The sequence below is a fragment of the Ursus maritimus genome, unplaced genomic scaffold (assembly GCF_017311325.1).
Source record: "Ursus maritimus isolate PB19 unplaced genomic scaffold, ASM1731132v1 scaffold_32, whole genome shotgun sequence".
Taxonomy (NCBI): domain Eukaryota; kingdom Metazoa; phylum Chordata; class Mammalia; order Carnivora; family Ursidae; genus Ursus; species Ursus maritimus.
In genome coordinates, this window is record NW_024425786.1 from 27179891 (window position 1) to 27200959 (window position 21069).

At 39.3% G+C, this 21069-nt stretch overlaps 1 protein-coding gene across 2 annotated transcripts in view; it reads left to right on the forward strand.

Moving 5' to 3' along the window:
* The first annotated feature begins 5970 nt into the window (after window positions 1-5970).
* LOC103666389 (argonaute RISC catalytic component 3) overlaps window positions 5971-21069 on the forward strand; it is a 114462-nt gene continuing 99363 nt past the window's right edge. For both annotated transcript variants that reach the window (XM_008694400.2, XM_040619254.1), the window contains exon 1: window positions 5971-6301. In XM_008694400.2, coding sequence (XP_008692622.1) covers window positions 6283-6301 — 19 coding nt within the window. In that variant the 5' untranslated portion in view covers window positions 5971-6282. The remainder of the gene's footprint in view (window positions 6302-21069) is intronic.

Sequence of the window (21069 nt, forward strand, 5' to 3'; positions counted from 1 at the left end):
ATAGTACTCAATAGATGGTGGAAAGGAAAGAGAGGAGTAGAGGCTAATAATGCTCAGGTTCCTGCTTGAGCACTGAATATATTGGGACATTCTTCTAACCAAGACTGGGGAGAAGGGAGACTATAGAAGAAAGGTGGTGAATTTTGTGAAGACAGCCTTGTATAGACTGAGTTTAGAGGTTCCCATGAGGCAACAAGTTTAAGGTTTCCAGTAAACACTTATATTTTGGTGCTCAGGGAAGACTACAAAACTGCAGTTGTAGATAATGGAATTCATACTCCTATAGATGGTAGGTAAAGCCATAGGAATGAACAAGATGGCTTAGAAAAAGACTAGAGCAAGAAAACAGTGTCCAACTCCAGGAAACACAATTTAAAGGATGGGAGGAAGCTGAAGCTAAGAAGACTGTGGAATCACTATAGATACCTTGTATATTTTTTACTTAATGAAGTGGGAGAAAAGTCAGGAGAATGGAATAGGATCTAAGAAGGGCATAATTAACAACATGAACTGCTGCCTTGAGGAGGAGGTATTTTCTTCTACTCAGTTAACCATCCTCCATCCCATCTTCTTTGGCATCTTGCAACTATATGGTCATTCTCCACTATTTCTTGAAAATGAGCATTGAAAAAAACTACTTTAAATAAGGCTAAGACTAGAATTTCCAAGTTGTTCACCACAACCTCCACCTCCAGCTTCCTCCTGTCCTCAGGAGGTACTTGTAAAAGAATAAAATAAACAAACCTAATTTTGTTCCTAACCAGTGTCCTAGATGGTGTTCCAATGCACTCGATAGCACTTAGCAGCTGGCTTTATTTATTTTCATGATTCGTTTTCCCCAGAGCCTGTGAACTCCTAGGAGCAGAAACTACATTCTGTTCATTTTTTGTCATCTCAGGGCTGTAGCATATATCAAGGGATCAATATTTGTGAATAGAATTGAAATGATCTAGAAATTGTGGTTCATGAATACAGAGGGGGAGTCAAGAAGTGATATTGAGTGCACAGGATGGATGGACTCAGCATTCCTGACTCTTCAGGTAAGTAGAAACTTAACCAGATTACCATCATCTTTTCTTACTCTCACCCCAACTTGGAGGTTCTATGGTTTTATACCTTAAGCTGATGGTACAGTTGTCAAGCATGCAAGTTCTGGCATTCCTCCCTGGTATTGCTGGAGCACTGTTATTTCTGTTACTGGGGGACGATGGCTCAGAGATGGATTCTGACAAAGGGCCCAGTGAGAAATTTTCAGGGGCAGCTAGTGTGTACATAAATGGGCCTAGCATTCTTCTGGAGGCCCAGTGTTGTGACTTTCATATTGCAAAGCTAACCTGTGTCTACCACCTGTCAGATTCCCTTGGAAGCAAGCCAGCTGTACCCAGCTCCTTTTCAGCAGCAAGGGTTAGTTAGGTTGATCAAACTTGAGCAAATTAGAACATGGGGGAGATTTTTCCCAGTTGAAATAAAACTTAAATCTCTAACTCTTAATGAAGCAGAAATAAAGTATTTAGCAGATTAAGTGGGAGGATGATCATTATGACACATTTTTGCCATAAATTTCAGTTTTAGAAATGATTGATGTTCAGAAGGTTTCAGAATTTGGCTGTTGGTTGCTACTCAAGAGAAAAAGATAGTGGGCTTCCACTATCCTGATTTGTCTGGCCCTGGAGCTCAAGGTTTTGAGTCAGGCTTGTCCTAACACCCCTGGACATTCCTCGTTAGTATTGGTTGAGCAGCCTTTCCTTTGTCCTATCATTTGGCAGCATATACTGTAGCACATTCTTGTCTAGGAAGTGCCTTGGAGCAAAATGAGGCTGGGTATTTGTTGGGTATCTTTTGGCTTAGCACACCCCAGAATCTCATGGCAATTAGGGTTTGGTGGCTAAATGAAAGGGTTATAGTGCAAAGAGAAGACTGTTTCAAGGTCTGAGCCTGGGCCATCCCTAGACTGCTGTCTGTACTGCTTGAAAGGAAAGTAGCATTGAATTGTAGCAAATAGCTCTCGCTATTTGTTTCTATATTTCAAGCCAATTTATTCCTCTGGCTACAGGCTGAGGAAACCTGGCAAGCTTAGAAGTTGCAGAGCATGACAGAAGCAATCCTTTAAGCTGGAAAAGTGGACTTTCCGGGGTTAAGGTACATTTAAAAGTTCTCCACTTAAGCGCCACAACTGCCTTCCCCGGAATATCATATCAAGGTTTTTGGACCACTGTGGTTACCCTGCAGGAATATACTGTTCCTTTGTTCTAGACTGCAGGAGCTTCAGCACTATCCTCTTGGCAAAGTCTTTTCTGGACAAAGTCTTGAGGTATCTTTCTAGGGAACCCTCCATTGCTCTTCCCCACTGTCTGAAGGCAAGGAACTTTCCTCTTAAAAGAGACAGTGGAGTTCCCAGCCATGTTTTTGGAAAAGGCCAAAGGCTTGTTAAGGGAAGTGATCTGAAAAGGAGGAGGAGCTTGGATACTTTGAAGTATATGAGTAGGTGTTTTGTACAGTCTCTGTTATCAGAGACTTAATTTAATTGCATCTTCACTGCATTCATGTGAAGGAGTTTATCTGTTACTTTCAATTGCACATAACAAACCCCCAATTAAATTGCTTAAATAAGAAACCTGTAACATGATAAAGAAGTCTTGATTTAATATGGCTCCAAGGTTGGTTAATTCAGTGGCTCAGTGGTAATACCAACAAAGCAGGTTCTTGCAGTGGCTTTCCTCTGCTATTCTGTGTTGGTTTATCCTCATGCTAGTTTGCCTCACGGTCCCACGGTGGCTACTGTAATTCCAGGAAGGAAATGCTGACAAAATGTGTAACAGAAAACGACTAATTTTTCCTTACATTTCATTTTAAAGTAAGGAAATCCTTGGAAGCTCCAGCAGATCTGGCCTCCTGTCTTATTCACTAGAAATGGGTCATCTTCTCACTCCTGTCATTGGCAAAGCAAATGAGATCATCCATCATGAATGGCTTAGATTAATTAGGAGTTACCCTCTGAGCAGTTATCCTGCTTCATCAGTCTGTGGATTAGAAAGACAAGTCTGGTCTGGTAGGCAAGAAAGAAGGGGATAAGGGCTCCTGGGTAGGTATCTAGCAGTGTCTTCTCTACTTCGGTACTCTGGCTTTTAGAGATGAGGAATGTAAGGCTCAGAGTGACTTTTTTGGAATCACAGTAGCAGAGGGCTTTCAGTCTCAGCTCTGTCCCTAAGGCCAGTGTGTTTTATATTGTGTTCTGCTGCAGTATAAAGTAACTTTCTGCTGTGTAAAAGCTGGTGGTCTGGGAGAAGAGATTTGAATTCGAGTCAAATTGAGTAACTTCAACCCACATATAAGAGAGGATTCTATCCAGTTGTTCTCGTCATCCAGTGGTGATGTGTATCTAGTGCAGAAAGCCTAGGAATGCAGCTCTCGGAGGGCACTGATTTCCTTGTCCCTCAGACGTCTATACTGTTCTATAGTTCTCCCTTCTGAAAGCAACCAGTGCCACAAGAGGTGAGGGCAGAATTTTAGTCTGCTTCCTGACCCCCATTATTGAAGCCCACTCAAGCATTCATCCATCCAATCCCACAAATCATGGAATGTTACTATATGGCAGACACTGGCACTGTTCTAGGCATTGGGGTTATGACAGTTAAGATATACAAAGACCCTGCTCTATGGCCTTAAGAGCTAACTTGTTTGGGGGAATGAGGTTATCCAAAAATAGGGTGTGCATGTGGTCAGGGGAGAGGCTCATACAATTTGCTTTTGCCAGAATCATTAGACCTTTTGCCTTCCCACTTCTTGATATTACAATTAGTGTACCTTTCACATGGGCTCACTCTACAGAGGTGGTGGGGTTCCTGAAAAGCAGTGGTAGATGGGAAGGCATGGTTGATACTAAATCAAACTGAATTAGGAGGTCCAAATCCCGCTTAATCAAGGTCAACAAAGAATACAGTGGCCTACCTCAGGGGTTCATAACCATCACCATGTCTATTCTGGGAGAGGACAAGCCTGCAATCCTTTAGGGAATCAGTTCCAGAATGGGAGGTTGAGGGTATGATAGACCCTTGCACAAGGCTTGGTATTTACCCTGTCTGGATGCTGCTACTGACTTGGATTCTGTATAGTCAGGTATTGAAAATAACTTTTAGGATACAGTGTTTAATCTGGTGACATTTCATTTTGATATTTTGAAATTGAAATTCTGTAAAAGGGTTAAGGGTGGGAAGAAGTGAGGCAGAATTGAAGTCAGACATGAGGGTTTGAATCCCATCCATTTATGAAACATATACTGTAAGGTAGGTGTATCTAATTAGTGCTTTAAAATGTTAATGATAGTAAATTTTATTCACTAACATTTAGTTAGGGAGGGTTTGTTCTGGTTTATGTACATTCCCTAACCTCACAACAATTGTGTAAGATATGTTAGTCTCTCCATTTCTCAGATAAGAGGCTCAAGTGACTGATCCAAAGTCCCCCAGTGATTGGGGGGAACTGAAGATAGGATACTTTTTATCCCAAACTTTAAAAAACAAAATACTTTTTTATTTTTTTAAAGATTTTATTTATTTGTTTATTTGGCAGAGCACCAGTAGGCAGAGTGGTAGACAGAGGGAGAGGGAGAAGCAGGCTCCCTGCTGAGCAGAGAGCCCTATGTGGGGCGCCATCCCAGGGCGCTGGGATCATGACCTGAGCCAAAGGCAGATGCTCAACTGACTGAGCCACCCAGGCGCCCCGTAAATACTTTGATTTTTAAAAGTCTAAAGGATATTACTGATGTTTAGGGACATAGGCAAAAAGCATGAATCTTCAGTCTGAATAGTATCACCTTTCATTAAGGCAACATATTAAGGACCTACTATTTCCTAGTGAGTGTGCTGGCCATGGTAAGCTTATAAAGCTTACAAGCTAATGCAGGAGGGGACACACAAACTAGTTAAGTAAAACAAATTACAGACTGGGCGGATTATTAGGAAATTGCTATAAGAGAAAAACGGTCCTCCACCGTAGATCAGTGGTCCGGAAAAGACCTCTGAAATAAGTCAGCTTGAGATATAAAAAGAAGCGTCGGGTAGGGGAGGGAAGAAGAGATGGTAAGGGTGGAAGGAAAGGAGAGGCTCTGTTCCTGGCCTAGAGAACCAAAAGCAGAGGGGCGCCAAGTCGGAAAGGGATGCGTTTTGCCCGTAGTGGGAATTAGAAGCAGCCCAGCATAGCTGTAGCATCGTGATGAGGGAAAGTCTTGCTTGAGGAGAAAGGAAGGGTCCGTTTACGCGGTGCGTTTTGGCCCTGTAAGAGTTTGATCTCAGTGCGACAAGACGCTATTAAAGCGTTTTAAACGAGGAAATTATCCGATGTGATGTTTGTGTAATGTCTTGTTTCTTAGTACTCTTTTCCCAAGCTAAATTGTACATCCACCCCCCCCCCAATCACGGTCGTCAAAGCAACAGACTTCGAGTGATCAATTGTGGTGGTCACTTGACCGCTTACTGAGGAGGAGGCGCGAGGTGCCGCCCAAGGTGGGCGGGGCGGGAGGGTTCCGTAAGGAGGGTGGCTCTGCCCTAGACCTGCTCAGCCCGGGTCACTCCGCTGTAGGTCCGGGCCCCGCACCACAGACCGGCCACGCTCCAGGTAGGCTCCTCCCCAGGTAAGCTACACCACCCTCTGCGACGTCGCCTCAGGCAGGCACCGCCCCACGCTTGGGTGGTGCTAAGAGTCCAGCTCCTCCGAGTCGTCTCCGGCAGGCACGGCCCTGCAGAAGACCGTGGGAGGGCCCGCCCGCCGCGCTTGCCCCAAGCTCCGCCCAGCCTCGGCCCCCGCTCCCGGACACCTCCCCCGCGTCCCCCGCGTCCTCCGCGCCGGCCGCGCCCGCACCGACGTCGTGCCCGCACGGCTTGGGGCGGAGAGGCGGAGAGGCGAGGCTTGGACGTCGGGCGAGCCCGGGCAGCGGAACTGACGCCAGCGGGCTTCCGGGGACGGCCCCCGGGGAGGTCGGCGGCGGCGCCGCAGTCGTGGAGGGGGAGTAGGAGAGTAAGCGGCCGCGGGCGACGCAAGTTCCGCACTGGGCTCTCTTTTCCTCGTCTCACGCTTCTCCTTCCTCTCGCATAGTCGCGTGCTGCCTCCCCACGGCGGCTCTTCCCGACGAAAGCTTTCGGAGTGCGGTTGCTGAGGAGAAGCCATCGCCACCTCGTCTTGGGGCCGAGTGAGGGTGCCTGTCGCGCCGCGTCGCCCCCTGCGCTGCCTCCTTGCCCCCAGTGGTGGGCGCCCTTCTCGTTCGAAGCACTCCCCCCAGCTCCATGAATGGAAATCGGCTCCGCAGGTGAGCAAGTCCGAGCGGGTGGCCCAGTGGGCGGGGGGTGTCCCCAGAGCATCGTCGCTCCCTCCGCCCCAGCCCAGGTGCGCGAGGTGAGCGCGGTCCGGGCGGCTCCTCCTCCCGGCCCCTCCTCCGCCTCCCCGCAGCCCCGCCGCAGTTCCCCGGGGCCACTGAGTAGGCGAAACTGTGGGGAGGGGGCACTGCTTGGAGGATTGAAGTTTGGGGTTCTCCAGGCGATATTACTCTTTTTTTTTCCTCGAGTCTAGAAGGGTTTGTCGTCGCTTTTGTTGTTCCGATTGAAGGTGTAACGGTGTGCGCGTCCTTTAACCGGGTTGTGTGCCCCAAGGAGGCACTGGGCGGTCGGCTCTCTTTTTCCTCTTAAGGTAGTTGTGAAGCTACATGGAGATAACGGTGAGAATTAAGTTTGAAATAGGTGTAAGCGCAGCGTCAGATGCAAGGTGGCATTTCCTCCGTCCCTAAGTTCTCTTCTGATAATTTGTGGCAGCATGGTATGTAGTTTCTGAGGATTTCGGAAATGTCATATCGGCCCGGATTACTGCTTACGTGAGGACGTGGATCTTCAGATTGCTGACAATGTTTTTTTTTTCATTCCCTGTTCCCTAGAGAATCGGTTATCATATTCCTGGAAATTTAGAATTTAAAAAAAAAAAACTGCTTTCTCTCCTTCGGAAAACGGCAGTTTTGAGAAAAATTGCAACATGGGCAGTACTTACCTTGAAAAAGAAAAAGCATTCTTTATGATTCTGAAGTAATTAATTGAGAGACGTAAAGTAGGTGTTACATAATGGTTTGCTTTCCCAGGGATCATACTTAATATGTTAAATTAAAAGTATGCTTCATCCAGACAGTAACACATTTTTTTAAGTTAATTTTCAAAATATTGAGGTGGGGGGTGTCTTATTACTGATGGGATCACAAGTTCCTGAATTTCGCATCTCATTTTGCCAGTTTGGGAGATACTTGAATATAAGAAAAACTTAAGTAATAGAGGAAACCAGTGACCTAATGATAATAAAGGATCTGTTGATTAGTTTAAGAAGTATAATTGTCAATAGATGCAAACAGCACGAATTTGTAGAGGTGGGATGGGGAGAGGGGATTACTGCAAGTTTTATTATGTGAAGTTTTCTCTGATCCTTTTCTCCCATTTCTCTTTTGCATGCTTCATTTTTTGTCATCTTCCTATCTTTTTAAAAAATGGATTCTTTGTCTTATAGGTTTTGAAGAGTTTTAGACTTTCATTTGTTTATCATTGATTTGTATATTTCTAAAACTGTTGCCCTGCCTTTGTTTTTTAATTTTGTATCATGCTGTTTAGTGAATATGATGATCTAGGGCTGTAGGTGACTTTTACATAACCTTCTGTTTGTCAAGCCTGGAAAACAAAACATGCAAGTTAAACACTTTATTAATCACCCTGAGAATTTTAAAGATAGTTCTTTTTTTTTTCTTTTTCTTTTTCTCTTTTGGGTTTTTCATACGAAATTATGCCCCAGTATATGGATGGAGTCTTAGAAAATATTTCTGAAGTCCAGTCACCTAGCCAACTGGTCCAACTAACCAAGTACGATTCAGTAAATGCTCCTGTGAATTCTTGAGCTATAGATAAGTTTTACATCTTCTTTTTGCATACGCCATTGCTGAAATATAGACCCATTTAACTATCTTCATATCTGGGGAGGTAGAATTAGATAATATCAACCATATGCTTAGACATCTTGAAACTCAAAGTTCGCTCTTCAGTGCAGTTTGTATATAATTAACTGTAAACTAATAATGAAGAAGTATAATATGGCTCAAAATTGTCATCATCAAAAACAAAATTTTCATTCTTCCTGAGACTTGTGTAATTGTTATGCTGCATGTGAAATTGAAAGCGTAGCTGGGCTAAACATGCAACTGAGTTTTATTTTTTTTTTAAGATTTTATTTATTTATTTGACAGAGAGAGAGACAGCCAGCGAGAGAGGGAACACAAGCAGGGGGAGCGGGAGAGGAAGAAGCAGGCTCATAGCGGAGGAGCCTGATGTGGGGCTCGATCCCATAATGCTGGGATCAAGCCCTGAGCCGAAGGCAGACGCTTAACGACTGCGCCACCCAGGCGCCCCTGCAACTGAGTTTTAAATCAAGAATTTGACAGGTACAGGGGTGCCAGCCTGGCTCCGTCCGTGGGGCGTGAGATTCTTGATCTCAGGGTTGTGAGTTCGAACCCCACATTGGATGTGGAGATTACTTAAAAATAAGGCTATTTTGATATAAAATATTTTAGACATGGGCGAGCCTTGCTGGCTCAGTCGGTAAAGCATGGGACACTTGATCTCAGTTGTGAGTTTGAGCCCCACCTTGGGTGTAGAGGTTACTTAAAAACATATTTTTAGACATTAATGTTCTCTGATAGTTTGTTGAGTAAATTCTGGACCTTGCTCCAATTTTGTTCTAAGGTTTTGTGTGTGTGTTTGTGTGTGTGTGTAGATTCTTTGGAATTACTTTATTACAAGATATTTTAAATTCTAGTTTTTAGGAAGATACATAGAAAACTTAAATTTATTTACATTGGAGGACTTGGACTTAGGATACAAATGCTATGTAATTGTTTCTTGGTGAATCATTCCTCATTAAAAGTTAATATTTGTTCTTTTTTGCATGTAATATTTTAAGTTATTTTTTAGGGTGTCCTGTACATTGTACTGATTTAGAACTTTGTGAACTTTGATTTAACCAGAGAAGCTGCCACAGTTAGTTTTTAAATATAACAATAGTTTTTTTTCTGTGCCTATGACTCCTTGGTTAGGGGAACTTCTGATGAAACCCTGTTTTTTATAGTTTAGTTACATTTGGACTAAAAGTATATGTTTTAATTCTAAATAAGTGTGAATAGAAGCAGTAGAAATGTTCATGGAGATATCAGTTCTCCTGAGTAGCAGTGTTTTAGAAGCTTACTATTCTAGTCTGTATTTTTAGGTGAAGTCAGACTACTATTTAGGGCAGAAGGAATTGTAGTTACCTACCAATGGAAGAAAAACATTTACTGTCACTTTAAATTAATGGTATGCAGAGTGATTTGTTATGTTTGGTAGTTGTCTTATACAGAGTTGCAGGAGTGAATAGACCGTGTTTCTTAGTGATACTTTTAAGTTCATGTTTGGATCTGCAGAGTGGTTTTAAGGCACTTCATTTCTTTAATAATAAAAATCTAGGGTCGCCTGGGTAGCTCAGTCCATTAAGTGTCTAAATCTTGATCTCAGCTCAAGTCTTGATCTCAGGGTTTTGAGTTCAAGCTCCAGATTGGGCTCCACATGTGGAGCCTACTTAAAAATAATAATAATAAAATAATCTAGAAAAATCATTTGAGAACGAGGTCCAAAGGAGCAGAAGTTGCATGTATGGAAGCTAAGTTTGAATGAGATGAATAAAAGTTGGGGATTCAAAATACTTAAATATATAATGCCATTAAGTTCTCAATTTAGTATTTAAAAATCTTTTTTAATCACTTTGTTGGGATATGTTTACTCGTAGATTTTTGTCTTGAAGAAAAAATTGTCAAAATCCTGCTCTGTCTGGATGGCATGAATTTTGAACATGCAAAAGGTTTTTCTACTCGGTTGCCACTTAAATTTTAGCTTGTGCTGTTCTTGAGTGGCCATCAAAACTTTTTTTCTACTATTTGCTGCTCTTGACTGGCAGTGGGACCTAACAGAAATATGCAAGATTATTTTGATTTTTGTTTTAGAATTGAATTTCTCATACAGTGGTGGAATTTATTTTTTTCCCTGAGGGAAAATTGAAGAGGAGATGAGAAACAACTTTGTTCTTCTAAACAAAAACTTGAAGGATAAAAAGAACATATAGGTAAACCTCAAATGTAATTTGAATAATATGATGAAAACTTTTAAACATTACCCATGATTCCATCACCCTGATCACTCTAAATTTCTAAGCCAGATTTCAAACTAGTAAATCTCTATTCAAAAAAAAAAGATAATGAGGAATTAAGTAATTTAGGAAAGCTGCTAGAATGAATGAAATGATTTCAAGATGCTACTCCCTTTTGCTCTTTTGGAGAATTTTGTATAATAAGTTGTGGATTTAGATTTAATTTATATTCATTTATGTTTTCCAGTGGGAACATTGTGGTTGTTTGTTTCTATAAGCCTGGCCTGATAGCATGCGAAGAGGCCTGGGGCCCTGTAAAGGGGACATTTCCTGGAAGACGTCTCTGTTGTGTATGGAAAAACCGTAGTTCAGAAAAGAATTCTTGCTAAACTGTCATAAACTATTGTATTCTAGTTGAAGACTGTGTTTCTTTATATTACAGCTATCTTTTTTCACATAGGTTCTTATAGTCTCTAAATATTTGAGGGTCCACCTGAAAGATGAAGTAATTAAATATTTTGTTAATCTAACAAAACATTTTCTCTTACAATACTTCAAACTAGGATCTAAAGTAATTTATAAGTTTTCTTTCTTTCTTTCTTTTTTCTTTTTTGATAGATGGGAGAATAAGGCAAGTGATAGTTCATTTTTTGGGAAGGTAAAACTAAAAATACAATTTATTTAAGAATAGTATCCTTTCTAAATGTATGTAGTCTCAGTTTGTTGGGATAAACAGCATTCACCAGACATTCCTACTTCTAATTCAGTTGTCTAGGATACCCAATAGACCCCCATTCTTGGCTCATTAACAAAACAGATGTGAGAAAGAATATTGTGTGGTTTTTCAACCATAATGGTTATGCTGTTAGGATACATGAACAGCCTTTCTGTATTTGGAATTCCTGTAGTTTTCTGCCATTATCTGTGTTAATATTAATAACTTTCTTTGGCTACCCATTGCTTTAAAAAAAAAAAAGACTATTGAGATTTAGCAAAACCATGTCACACAACTGATGTTTTCTCTTAATGTGGGCTTTTTGTCGTTTGATTACAATAAAAAATTTTTTTACATTATTCTGAAATAATAGCGAAATAATTTGGAAGAATTCTTTGTTTTGAATCAGCCGGTTTTTTCTACATTGTTTCTAAGTTGTTAAGTTCTTGAGAAGGCATAAAGTATCTATAGAATATAAACACGGGATATTTTTATGTTTTTCATTTGTGGAAGAAATTTTACAAGAAAATGTTCTCAATTGTAGGCTTACATAATACTATTTTTGAGTCATTACCAATACTTGATGTTTTAACTGATTTCTAAATCATCTAACAAAAGAAGTTCATTGGTGTATCTGAATTTTTAAAAAAGGTTAAAGAATAGATTGCAAAATGGGCTTATACCTTAGCAATGAAGTCTTCTTTTTTTCCTTTTTTTAAAAGAAACTTTTGGTTTCTAAGTTAAGACTTGATTTCTGTTTGCATATTTAACAGAAAAGTGGCATTCCTCTAAAATTACTTAAAAACTTTATAAAATTTTTGTTTGGCTGATCACAGTTTTTCAGAAGCTACCCAACCAGGGCGCCTGGGTGGCACAGTCGTTAAGCGTCTGCCTTCGGCTCAGGGTGTGATCCCAGCGTTCTGGGATCGAGCCCCACATCAGGCTTCTCCGCTAGGAGCCTGCTTCTTCCTCTCCCAGTCCCCCTGCTTGTGTTCCCTCTCTCGCTGCCTGTCTCTGTCAAATAAATAAATAAAAATCTTAAAAAAAAAAAAAAAGAACTACCCAACCTTTAATTATGAAATAAATCTCAAGGCATTTCCATAGTGTAGGAGCTACTTGGGTAATGTGCTCTCTTGTTTTCAAGGGGCAAAATGCCTTTTTAACAGTTATTCCTCAGTACTGCCATCTGAGAAATTTTACCCTCAGCAGGCTGAATTTCTACAAGTGATTATTTAGCTATAGTGAAATAATAAATGTAACATGGTAATAAGTGCACTGTTTGTACAGGTTCATTGAATGAATAGGTAGACTTAGTAGGTGGGAAGTTACTAAAATCTCATGCTAATGTTTACTGCTTAGCCTTGTGGGTTTTTGTATTAAACAGGCATTTTATTATGTCAAATTTTGAAGCCAACTCAATATATTTTTCCAAACAAATCAGATTTTTTCCTGGGTATAAAAATATTTATTATTTAAAAAAAGCAAACAATATAGGAAAGTCTAAAATAGAAAGTGAAGGGGCACCTGGGTGGCACAGTGGGTTGAGCCTCCAGCTCTTGGTTTCAGCTCAGGTCATGATCTCAGAGTTGTGAGATTGAACCCTACAATGGGCTCCTCATTCAGGGGAGCCTGCTTGTGACTTTCTGTCCCTCTCCCTCTGCCCTTCCGCTTCTGCTCTCTCTCAAAGAAATAAATCTTCAAAAAAAAAATAGTGAAAATAATATCCCGTCCTGTGGATAAAACCATTGCTAATTTTTTTCTTGTGTATCTTCCCAGACATCCATCCATCTCTCTCTCTCCATCCATCATATTGTTTTTAACCTGTTTTTTCTACTCAGTAATGTGTCCTGGACATTTTTTTCCATAGTAATACTTACATTTTTACAGAAATGAGATAGTTTTTACTCATTACACATTTAACCAATCTCATCGATGGTGGTTTAGGTTTCTTTCTTTTTTGTTTTTCATTATAAATAAAACTTTGGTAGGTATCCTAGTATATATGTCTGTATAGTGGTCCAGTAATTGCTATAGGATAAATTTCTAGAAGGAGAATTGTTGAAACAAGATGTATTCCATGAATATTGAAGCAGAAGTTCCCAGTGAAGGGGCGCCTGGGTGGCTCAGTCGTTGAGCGTCTGCCTTCGGCTCAGGGCGTGATCCCGGCGTTATGGGATCGAGCCCTGCATCAGGCTCCTCCACTGGGAGCCTGCTTCTTCCTCTCCCACTCTCCCTGCTTGTGTTCCCTCTTTCTCTGGCTGTCTCTCTGTCAAATAAATAAATAAAATAAAATAAAATAAAATAAAATAAAATAAAAGTTCCCAGTGAAAATCCATTATTTTCGTAATAGACTGTAGTATAAGCTGTAGTTGATTTATTCACTGTTTTTCATCATTCACATTTGCTGTAGGCTGTTACGTAGCTTTGTACTCAAAACTAGTACATTGTTAGACTGTTAGGTCAGTGAACAACATATACACAAATATCCTTTGAACATGTATTGTTTTATGTTTGAAGTTTAATGTAGTTAGTGAAAGGAACATTTGAGGTGGAGAGAAGTTCCAGATAGTGCTTTGTATTTCTGTGTATTTATATCTTCAAATCTAGTGAGCAATACATGTATTTGTTAAATAACTGAAATGTGTTTCACTTAAAGTATAATTTGTTGTATTGACAGAGTTGCTTCATTAATTTACATTAAAATATTTTTTGGATACTTAAACTTGATGATGATGATGATTTTATAATAACGGTAGAGTTTGTTACATTGCTTATTCATGAAACAATTTTGATTTTTTGCCAGTTTGTGTAAATAGCATCCGGCAAAATAATGGGGGGTGGGTTTGGCAGTGTGATATAGTATACAAAGCATGGGTTTTAGAGACAAATCCTGGCTCTCAAATTAACTGACTTGATAATGATGTGTCCTTGGTAATGATGTGTCATTGTAGATTTCAGTGATTGTAACAAATTTACCACTCTGGTGTGGGGATGTTGATTGGGAGGCTATGGGTATGTGTGGGCAGGAGGCATATGGGCAATATACCATCTGCTTGGTTTTGCTGTGAACCTGAAATTGCTGTAAAAAATAAAGTCTAAGGGTGCCTGGGTGGCTCAGTTGGTTGGGCATGGGACTCTTGGTTTTGACTCAGGTCGTGAGATCGAGCCCCACGTCTCTGCTGAGCACAGAGATGGCCTCAGAGATTCTCTTCTTTCCTTGCCCCCTACTCCTCCCCCAGCTTGTGTACACACGTGTGCACGTGTGTGTGCTCTCTCTCAAATAAATATATTTTTAAAAAAAAATCTATTAAAAAATTTAATTGTGACTTTGGGCAGTGCATTTAATCTTCCTTAACCTTAATTTCCTTGTCCATACAATGAGATGGTAAAAAGAGTTTAAGTATGCAAAGGAAATGGCACTTCTTTCCTTCCTATTTTTTAAGAGAATTGAGGATGTGTACAAATAGGTAGAATTATGTAATAAACTACCATGGACCCATCACCCAAACCCAACACTCATCAACCCACATCCAATCTAATTTCCCATCCCTTGTATTTTTTTGAAGCATAGTCTACTCATAATACTCTTTGTTTCATAAATATCTACTAAGTATTTACAAAAGATACAGGCTTTTTAAACCATAGTATCATTATCACAACAAAATAATAATAGTCTATATCAAATATCTAGTCAGTGTCCAAATTCCTACTTGTCTCAGCTGTGCTTTTTTTTTAATTTGCCTTTTATTTATTTTTTTCATTTTTTAGTTCGGATCCAAATAAGTTTTACAGATTGTGACTGATTGTCTTTTTTAAATTCCAGTATAGTTAATGTACAGTGTTATATTCGTTTCATGTGTACAATATAGTAATTCAACAATTCTATACATTACTCAGTGTTCATCGTAAGTGTACTCCTAATTCCCTTCACCTATTTCACCCATCCTCCACCCTCCTCCTCTCTGGTAACCACCAGTTTCCTATATTTAGGAGTCTGGTTTTTTTGGTCTCTTTTTTTCATTTGTTTTGTTTCTTAAATTCCACATATATGTGAAATATGGCATTTGTCTTTCTCTGACTAACCTGTTTCACTTAACATTATATACTCTCTAGATCCATCCATGTTGTTGCAAATGGCAAGATACCATTCTTTTTTATGTCTGAGTGATATTCTGTTGCACTGGCGTGTGTGTGTGTGTGTACATATACCACCTCTTTTTTACATCTTTTAAGTGTCTTTTAATCTTTAAGTTTTCTATCCTCCCCCCCCCCCAATGTATTTTATGGATTGTCCTTTTAGAGTTATCACAGTCTGGATTTTGCTGGTTCCATCTTCATTGTGTAATTTAACATGTTCCTTTCAATTTACTGTTAACTGCTAGGACCTAAAGTCTTGGTGATGTTCAGGGCATTATTTTTGAACTTACTCCAGTGAAGTTTGGTTCCCACCCCTTTGCTGAAATTGTTCTTATCAAGGTCAACACAGAGTTTGGTAAATTCAGTAGTCAATTCCCAAATCTTCATTTTATTTGACTACATTTGATTAAGTTGCTTACTTCTTGAACATTTTTTTTTTAGATTTATTTATTTAATTTTTAAAGAGAGAGGGAGAGAGAAAGCACAAGCAGGAGGGGCAGAGGCAGAAGGAAAGAGAATCTCAAGCCGACTCTGCACTGAGTACGTAGCCTGACACGGGGCTCGATCTCATGACCCTGAGATCACAACCTGAGCTGAAACCAAGCTTTGCCTGTTTAACCGACTGCACCACCCAGGCGCCCTAAAACACTTTTTTCCGTTTCTTCCTGGGTACCACTCTCTCCAGGTTCTCCTCAACCTTACTGGATATCTCTTTTCTGCCTCCTTTGCTATACCCTCTTCATTTCCCCCAATCTCTAAACATGGGGAGTATCCCAGGCTTTAGTGTTCCTCTGTACCCTGCCACAGTTTGGGTAATCCCTAGTCCAATGGTTTCAAATACCACTAATATGCCGAGGACCTCACATTTATGTCTCTAGCCTGGGCCTCTCCCTTGAACTTTACACCCATCTAACTGCTTACTAGATACCCCATTGTATAGACACATCAAACTTAGCATATCCTAAAAATTCTCCTGATTTCCTCTCCAAACTTGCTGCAATCACTGAGTCTTTCTTAACTCAGTAAATGACACTTCCATTCTTTTAGTCGCTTAGACTAAAAACCAAACCAAAACAACAACAACAAAAAAACCTGAGCAACCCTTGAGCTCTTTTCTCTCAAACCACACACCTAATCCATTAGCAGTTCCCATCAGGTCTACCTTGTAAACATTTTCCACATCAACATTATTCCCCCAACTGCTACCACCTCATCCCTAGCCAACATTATCCTCTGCTTGGACAGTCAGCTAGCCTACTAACTGATCTCTCTGTACTTTTACGTATAGTTTTTCATAACAGCAGTCAGAGTGATTGTTTAAAAAAAGAATTTAAGTCAGATCACGATGCTTCTTGACCCTTTGTTGGTTTCTTATGCCTCAATACAATCCAAAGATCTCATCATGGTTTTCAAATGCCGTATGATCTGATCTCCCATTATTTCTCTGACCTCATCTCTTACTCTCTTCTTGCTCACTGTGCTTCAAGCATAGTGATTTCTTTGCTGTTCACCAAGCAAGCTTCTGCTTTTTCCTTTATGGGATGTTATTCCAGATGTTCACATGACTTTTTCTCACTTCCTCTGTTTTCTGCGGACTTGTCACCCTTTCAAAGAGGCCTTCTTTAACAAACCCATCTAAAATGGTTAACTACCTATTCCATTCAAACCCCCCTTCCTATCCCTTCAGTGTATTTTATTTATTTGGGGGGGGTGGTGAGGGGCAGAGGGAGAGGGGGAGAGAGGATCTTAAGTAGACTCCATGTCCAGAGCAGAGCTTGATGCAGGGCTCTGTCTCACAACCCTGAGATCACCGGAGCCTAAATCAAGAGTCAGATGCTTAAGTGACTGAGCCACCTAGGCACCCCTATCCCCTTAATGTATTTTGTTTTTCTTTATAGCACTTACTACCTGATTGGCCAAAAAGAAGTGCAGTATAATCTGCCATATAACCCTCCCATAAAAGCTTCATGAGGATCAGTTCTTTATTAATATTTTTAAAATTATTGTTCACCTGAGCCTGAACAATGCTTGACCATTGAAGGCAATGATTCATTGAACAAATTAATGAGTCAATGAATGATTGACTTTCAGCAGATGTTAGTCTGTAGTAGTGTAATGGTATAATGGTATAGTGTAATGATAGTTTGTATAGTATAATGGTTAAAAATGCAGGCTCTGAATCAGGCCAACTATTTGCAAATCCTGGCTTTGCTACTTTCTAACTGTGATAGTGGTTTTTAATCTCCCTATGCCTCAGTTTCCTCAGTATAAAAAGTACCTGCCTCAAAGGTTATGTTGCAAGAAATCACGTAATATATTTCGAATATTTAATAATAAAGATAGGGGCCCCTGGGTGGCTCAGTCAGTTAAGCGCCAAACTCTTGATTTCAGCTCAGGTCATGATCTCAGGGTCATGGAATTGAGCCCCACTTGGGGCTCAGGCTCAGTGAGGAGTCTGCTTGAGATTCTCTACCTCTCACTCCTCCCTCTCTCCCTCCCGCTCATGCACATGTGTGTTCTCTCTAAAATAAATAAATCTTTAAAAAAAATGTTTAACAATAAAGTAGCTATTGTTAATGTTAACTTTCCTTACGTATTAAGATAGACTATCCCCCCCAATATATTAGGAACTACTTAAAGCAAATAACTGTGACTTATTAAATAATCTATGTATCTATAAAAACTTGAACATAATTATTGTTCAATAAATATTTGAAGTTAGGTAAGTGACCTTTTATGTTTTTTTTTTTCTTTTAAGTTTTATTTATTTAAGCGATCTCTACACACTCACCCTGGGGCTCAAACTCACAACCCTGAGATGAAGAGCTGTATGCCCCTCCGACTGAGCCAGTTAGGTGCCCCTATGTTTTTGATTTTTTTTTTTAAATTATCTGTGGGGGCAGTGAGTTTCATAAGAGAATGGGGTATATAGGAAGAGTAAAATACTATTTTTAAGCCAATCTTGATAGTAATCACTTGTAAATAAAATAGCAGAAAGTTATGTTTTAACACATAAAAGGTATTTTAAAATTGTAATGCCTAATGCTAGAGAGGGTAAGAGAGAGAAATCTGGTGATAACATTGTGTTCACTTGCTAGTTGAGCAGGAAATATCAAGAGTCAGAAACACATTTCTGTTCCTACCCTTTGATTTGGTAAGTCTACTTCTGAAATTGATATGAAGGGAAAAAATTCTGTACACTGTTTCCCTCTCTACCTCCCCCCAATACTAGGTGCTTAACGCAGGGAAGTGCACTTAGTGTATTGTGTGACATGTTGTCGATGCTTGTTAGTATTTGTTAAAGAGCTACTACTTTTTTTTTTTTAATTTAAAGCCAAGCGCATCTAGAATATATAGTTTTGTCTCATTTTTAAATTAAGGCAGCTGAACATACCTCAGCATAATAAAGGCTACACATGACAAGGCCACAGCCAATATCATATTCAACAGTAAAAAGCTGAAAATTTTTCCTCTAAGGTGAGGAAAAAGACATGGACGCTGCTGACCCTTGCCACTTTCATTCACCATGGTACTAGAAGTACTAGCCAGAACAATTAGGCAAGAAGAAGAAATAAAAGACATCCTATTCTGAAAGGAAAGGAAGAAGTGAAGATGACACTATTTGCAGATGACATTGTCTATAGAAAACCTGAAAGACTCCACCAAAAAACTGTCAGATTAAATGAATTTAGTAAAGTTGCAGGATATAAAATCAATATACAAAAAAATTTGTTGTATTTTTGTACACTAATGATCTGTCAGAGAAATTAAGAAAACATTCTCATCTTCAATAGAATCAAAAAGAACAAAATACCTAGAAATAAATTTAACTAAGGAGGTGAAAAACACATACTAAAAACTGTAAGACATTGATAAAAGAAACTGAAGACAACACAAATAAATGGAAAGTGCTCATGGACTGGAAAAATTAATATTGTAAAAATGTCCATACTACCTAAAGCAATCTGCAGGTTCAGTATAATCCCTATCAAAATTCCAATGGCATTTTCCACAGAAATAGAACAAACAATTCTAAAATTTGTATCAAACCACGAAAGACCACAAATAGCCAAAGCAGTCTTAAGAAAGAAGAACAAAACTGGATGCATCATGTTCCCTGATTTCAAACTATATTACAGAGCTGTAGTAATCAAAGCAGTATGGTGTTGGTATAAAAATAGATACATAGGTCAATGGAACAGAATAGAGAACTCAGGAATAAACCTACCTGTAAATAGTCAATTAGTTTTCCACGAAGGAGCCAAGAATGTACAGTGGGGAAAGGACAGTCTGTTGCTTCAATAAATGGTATTGGGAAAACTAAAGAATGAAATTGCTTCCCTATCTTATACCATACACAAAAATTAACTCAAAGTGGATTAAAGACTTGAACGTAAGACTTGCAGCCATAAAATTCCTGGAAGAAGGCAGGTGGTAAGCTCCTTGACGTCAGTCTTGGAGATGATATTTTGGTTTTCAGTTGTGTGGAATTTGTTTTTCGGCCCTTCATTTTCAGTCTTTGTGCTTACATCTGAAGTGCGTCTCTTGTAGGCAGTATATAGATGGGTCTAGTTTTTTTAATTCATTCAGCCACTCCACTTTGTCTTAGTCCATTTTCATTTAAAGAAATTGTTGATAGTTATGTACTTAATTGCTGTTTTGCTAATTGTTTTCATGCTGTTTTGTAGTTCCTCCATTCCTTCTCTGCTCTCTTCCTTTGGGTTTTGATGATTTCCTTTAATGGGTGCTAGATTCTTTTGTCTTTTATCTTATTTATCTTTATGTATTTATTGTAGGGTTTTTCTTTGTTGGTTACAATGAGGCGTCATGACTTTTTTTATTTTTTTTAAGCACCAGCAGCACATTCCCTCTGATGATACTCAGCAGCCTTTTAAAAACTTGTATGTTGGGGCGCCTGGGTGGCACAGCAGTTAAGCGTCTGCCTTCGGCTCAGGGCGTGATCCCGGCGTTACGGGATCGAGCCCCACATCAGGCTCCTCCGCTATGAGCCTGCTTCTTCCTCTCCCACTCCCCCTGCTTGTGTTCCCTCTCTCGCTGGCTGTCTCTATCTCTGACGAATAAATAAATAAAATATTAAAAAAAAAAAACTTGTATGTGTACCCTGAACCTAATAATACACTGTATGTTAGTTAATTAACTTTAATTAAAAAAAAAAAAACTTGTATGTGTGGTATCTGATATTTACCAATTTCACTGGAGTGTAACTTAAAACTTTTCTTTATACATTGTCTTGGTTAAAAAAAAAAAAGGTTGTATTGAGTTTGGGGGACATAGTGTAAATATTTGCTTTATAAGAATAATTTGAAAAAATTATATTGAAAGATGTTTAAACATATTCTAAGAAGTTTAGATTTTAAAAACCAAGAGGTATTTTGCAGGAAAAAATTCAGTTCTGTGGTATATGCCTGTAATGACCAGGTTAAAATGGAAGTGAAATGGAAACCCAGAGAAGTTATGACCATAAAAGCCACTTTTTCCCTGAGGACATTTGCTACTTTTGGAAACTTTAAATTTTGATGCCTAAAGATGTGAAGTGAACAGAAATTAAAGTCCAGAGTCTGCACATGATGGAGATTATACAGGAGACCTTCTGTGCCATCCACTGGGACCCTCAAATGCTATACTCAGGGTGAAACTAATCTTGAAGTGGATGACCTTCACTGGAAGCCTATACTATAATCTTGAATTTAAGTTGCACTGGAGTGGTAGTAGTCTCAGGCACCTGACAAACAAATGCAGATCTTTCCTTGAGGAGTGTATCTTTATCCTAGTTCTCAAATTATTTCTACAAATTACTTTTCAAGTACAATGACCAGATATACATGCTGACAAAATACCATGAGCAAGAATGAAAACAAAATCAGACTTCAGATATGGAAGCTGTCAGTTGCAAACTAGAAAACAAATATTTACAAACAACTATGTTTATATATAATATATATCATATAAATAATATATATGTGATATATATATATGTATTTTTTTTTTTTTTTTTTTTAAGTTTTTTT